The sequence below is a fragment of the Mobula birostris genome, chromosome 13 (assembly GCF_030028105.1).
Source record: "Mobula birostris isolate sMobBir1 chromosome 13, sMobBir1.hap1, whole genome shotgun sequence".
NCBI classification, from domain to species: domain Eukaryota; kingdom Metazoa; phylum Chordata; class Chondrichthyes; order Myliobatiformes; family Myliobatidae; genus Mobula; species Mobula birostris.
This window is the reverse complement of record NC_092382.1, coordinates 103848850-103853352: the sequence shown is the minus strand read 5'-3', so window position 1 is coordinate 103853352 and position 4503 is coordinate 103848850. Positions and strand designations below refer to the sequence as shown.

The following is a 4503-nucleotide window of genomic DNA, read 5'->3' as shown; positions in this document are numbered from 1 at the left end:
GTAATCTAACAAAACTCTATCCGATCTCCTCTCGTCATCCTCAGAGCCGGTGATGACAACTCAATTCTGTACATCCTCTCCGCACAGCTTGTGCCCTCTCATCCAGGCAGCATCCTGGTAAACCACTTCTGCAGCCTCTCCAAAGTTTCGGCATCCTTTCTATAATGGGGCGACCACAAATGAACAGAAGGCAAAGTGTGAGGATAAAGGGTGTGTTTCCTGGTTGGCTGCCGGTGACTTGTGGTGTTCCACAGGGTTCCGTGTTGTGAATTATTCCTTTCTATATTATGTCAAAGACTTGGATGATTGAATTAATGCGCTCTGTGGAGATTGATGGAAGAGAGTTAGCTTTGAGGAAGGAAGGAGGCCGTAGAAGGACAGGAGTCACAGGTGGACAGGGCGGTGAAGAAGGTGTTTGGCACGCTCGCGTTCACCAGTCAGGGCACTGAGTTCGGGAGTTGGGAAGTCACTTTGCAGTTGTACAAGATGCCGGCGAGGCCGGAATCGGAGCTGGGTGTTTAGCTTTGTTGGCCGTGCTGCAGGAAAAATGTCACTCAGCTGGAAAAAGTGCAGAGGGAAATTTACGAGGATGTTGCGGGGACTCCAGGGACCTAGTTAGGAGATGTCGTGTAGTTCTGAACCATAATCCTTGGAGCGTAGGACTGACCTTACAGAGGGACATTCTTCCTTGGAGTGTACTGGTGACCTTACAGAGGGACATTCTTCCTTAGAGTGTACTGGTGACCTTACAGAGGTGTATAAAACCACGAGGGGCACAGACAGGGTGAATGCGCATATCAAGGAGAATCGCGCAAGAGAGTGCACACGCAGAAAGTGAGAGAGTAAAAAAATAATTGGGTACCCTTGTGACAAAAGTTTGTAACCAATTGGCGGTCCGTATGTGGAACGAGATGCAAGAAATGTAGCTGAAGGAGAGAAATGTTAAGCACTTAAAAATACACACACTTCCGCATAAGACATAATGAGGTCATAATGGTGAACTCTGACCTGTTTGGGCATTGGTTGTCTGCTTGCGGGATCCTGCGGCAATGGGAGGGGCCTCGTCCTCACCGATGACGGGCTCGTCTTTCGGACAGTTCACCTCTGCGTAGGTGGAGCTCAGACCAGCTGGGGCGTCGACCGAGGGAGGATGAGAGAAAAGGGAAGAGAAAGAGGAGTGAGGACAGCGACAGCGAGCAGTTAGAGGCGAAGGGAGAGCAGGGAGAGAGTATGTTAAGTGAAGCGGAGAAAGGATGAAAGACAAAGAGAAAGAAGTTGAAGGAACGGGTGAAGACGGGGGAGAAAAAGGATGAGAGATGGATGGAAAAGAGGAGACAATGATGAACGATAGGGGCAATGGACGACAAATTGGGAGTGAGTGAATGGGGAGAGAGTATGGGTATGAGATACGGAGAGAGTGGCAGAGGGAAGAACGGAAGGGAGAGGGAGAGGGGCGAGAGAAAGCAAAGAGAGCGGAGGAAGATAGGAGACAGATGGAAGGAGAAAATTGGGAGTGCAAGGGGGTAAGAGGCAGAAGAAGAGAGAGAATGTGAGAGAGGTGAAGGGAGCGGAGGGAAAGCATGAGCGAGAGGGAAAAAGGGGAAGGGATCATTAAAGAGATGATGTTGCGGAGCGGGAGATAAGCGGAAAATGGGGCGAAGAGGAGAGAACAGGGAGAAAATGAAGGAAGGAGAAACGGGGCAAATTGCAGAAGGTCAGAGAATGAGCACAGAATGAGGGAAAGAGTGCGAAGGAGAGAGCGAGAGTGAGGAAGGGAGAATGGTGGAGTGTGATAGAGGGGCCAATACGGAGAGTCGGGCAAGTGAGGGAAGGGAGAGTGGTTGATATTGGGGGAAAAGGGGGAGTGGGTGGAAGAAGGGCGGGAAAGAGGAGGGGAGAGTTTAGTGGGAAGGGAGAGAGGGATGGGGAGAGAGAGAGGGGTGTTGATAGACGAGCGAGTTTACAGAGAGTGGGCAAAAGAAGGGGAATGGAGAGAGGGGTAGTGGGAGAAAGTGGTAGAAAAGATGGAGCGGTTTAGAAGGGAAGGGAGAGTGGAGGGAATGAGGTGTGAGGAGAAGGGGGCAAAGGAGAGGGGAGAAGGGAGGAGAAGTAGGGAGAGAGAGGAGGTATAGGAGAAGAGAAAGAGGGAGACAGGGTGATCAGAAGAGAGGGAAAGATGGTTAGAATTTGCGGAGGATCGTTCAAATTCTGCAACGCTGTCTCCTCTCCGCCTCCTCCATGCCACCCCACCGTCCTCAGCACCCCTCCAATGGTGTTCCCGACTTGCCAACCCCTCCCACAGATGTCCCTCCTTTCCTCACCGACCGCTCCAACGGTGCTCCTTCTGCTCCGTGCCCCACACAGCTCCCCATCCTCAATCTCTCTTTATCCTCACCGATGATTCACACGGCAATCCCTCCTCACCCAATTCTATGGCACACCCACCACTCCACGCCTCCCAGAGCACCCCTCCTTTCCGACGCCTTCCACAGCACTGCCCCATTCCCGATCCCACAACGCTTCGTCCACACATCTCCTCGCAGACCGCACCGTCCCCACCAAACACAGTTCCATGTTGCCATGGTGCTGAATACCCACCGTACCTCACAGAGCGCACCCTCCACACCGACACTCCCACAGACCTCCCACATCATGGCCAAAGCCACCGGTTCCCTCCGTCTTATTCTACAGCAGCTTATCATTAGGGTCAACTGTGCGCATGCGCTGAGATCTCTCGACAGGAGTGGACACGTTACCTAAACACAGTCAATTCAACAAAAATGATACTGACCTCCATCTCTCCGGACCCGAGGAGCGGAGAGGGCCGTGACGTTAAGTTCCACGTACGATACATCAGGTTCAGCTGGGAACACAACAGTAAGGGTGAGAATCAGGTTGAAGATCCCTCCGCACCGTCGCATGTTACACTCCCGGGTTCAGACACAGAGTAAAACTCCCTCCACAACTTCACATGACACACTCCCGGGGTCAAACACAGACTGAAGCTCCCTCCACACTGTCCATAACACCCTCCTGGGGCAGGCACAGAGTAAAACTTCCTCCACGCAGTCCAATCACCTATTTCCTGGAGAGAAACACAGTGAATCTCTCTCCACACTGTCCCTTCACAGATTCCAGAGTCAGTCACTGAGCAAATCTCCCTTCACAGCGACTCGTCATAAGCTCCTGGTGTCAGGCACCGAGTAAAGCGCCCTCAGCACTGACCGACCAACCCTCCTCCCCGGTGTCAGACACAGTGTGGAGCTCCGTACACGCTGTCCAATCTCATATTTCCAGGGTGTCAGACACAGTGTTTAGTTCTCTCCCTCTCTCTGCATCACTCACCTCTCGAAGGAGATTGTGAGTCCGCTCCTGTGAAACGCATGTTCGCGTAGGTCTCGCTCTCATCCATCGTATCGAGTTCTTGATCTCCTGAAAGGGATAGGAGAGTGATTGAGTGTGTGTGGGATGAATGTGGTGGGGGCAGGATAGTGTGAAATAGAGGGAGAAGAGTGATATGGAGAGTGACTGGACACAGGACACAAACCCAACCCATTCTCTCTCTTCCTCGTCCTCTGTCTTTTCTGTCTTCCCTTCCTTATCGCACAGCAGTCTCTCTCTCTCTCTCTTTCTCTCTCTCTCTCTCTCTTTCACTCTCTCTATCTATCTCTCCCTCTCATTCCCCCCTCTCTCTCTCTCTCTTTCGCTCTCTCTATCTATCTCTCCCTCTCATTCCCCCCTCTCTCTCTCTCTCTCTCTTTCTCTTTCTCCCTCCTTCCCCTTCTTTCTCCTATGTCCCATTCCTCATTTCTCTTGCATTCCCTCTCTGTCTCCTTCCACATCTCCCACCATATTTATCGCTTCCGACTTGTCGAAGGTGGGGAAGGCGTTGGGTGTTTTTTTTGGCTCGGGACAGCCATCCCTCTCTCACATTCTGCAGTGCAATTCCCCACCTCACCCCCTCGTTCACTCCGTCTCGCTACTTCCTGTTTGTGTCCCTTTTGTCACACCCTCCTTCGCTTCCCCTTTCCCTCCCCCACACCGTTCCTCTTTCCCCCTGCACTACTCGTCCCTCCGTGCCCCTCCCCCACCTGTCTCTCACACTCCCACCCTCACCCCCACCCGCTCCTTTTCTCCCTCTCACCATTCCACCCTTCCCCACCACCTCCCTACCTCCAGCCGTTCCTGAAGTCTTGAATTGTGTGTCTGCTTCTAAGATTCCGTGTGTGTGTGTCTGAGAGCCGTTGCGAAGCAGAGGAAAGAGGAAGGAAGCGGAGGCGTGGAGTGGGCGGGGACCGGGTGGTGAGATTGCACATAGGAGAGGAATCACATGGTAGTTTTATCCACACAGAACTGTTGAGAGCCTCAGAACCGAGAGACCGGTATCCGATATAAGGGGAGTAAAACCCTATCGTACTCAGAAATCCCGGTGAACACAGAGAGGGTGAATTGGAGAGGAGGGGCTTGGGTTGGACCCAGAGATCTGGAGGTCTGCTGGGGATG

General features: G+C 52.6%; 1 protein-coding gene across 4 annotated transcripts in view; it reads right to left on the bottom strand.

The window, feature by feature from the left end:
- Positions 1-4256, bottom strand: part of LOC140207246 (uncharacterized) — a 14963-nt gene extending 10707 nt beyond the window's left edge. For all 4 annotated transcript variants that reach the window (XM_072275687.1, XM_072275686.1, XM_072275689.1 and 1 more), the window contains exons 1-4: positions 4174-4256; positions 3346-3432; positions 2792-2863; positions 1009-1128 (exon numbers count right to left, since the gene is read on the bottom strand). In XM_072275687.1, the coding sequence (XP_072131788.1) occupies positions 1009-1128; positions 2792-2863; positions 3346-3412 (259 nt within the window). In that variant the 5' untranslated portion in view covers positions 3413-3432; positions 4174-4256. The remainder of the gene's footprint in view (positions 1-1008; positions 1129-2791; positions 2864-3345; positions 3433-4173) is intronic.
- Positions 4257-4503: the final 247 nt, after the last annotated feature.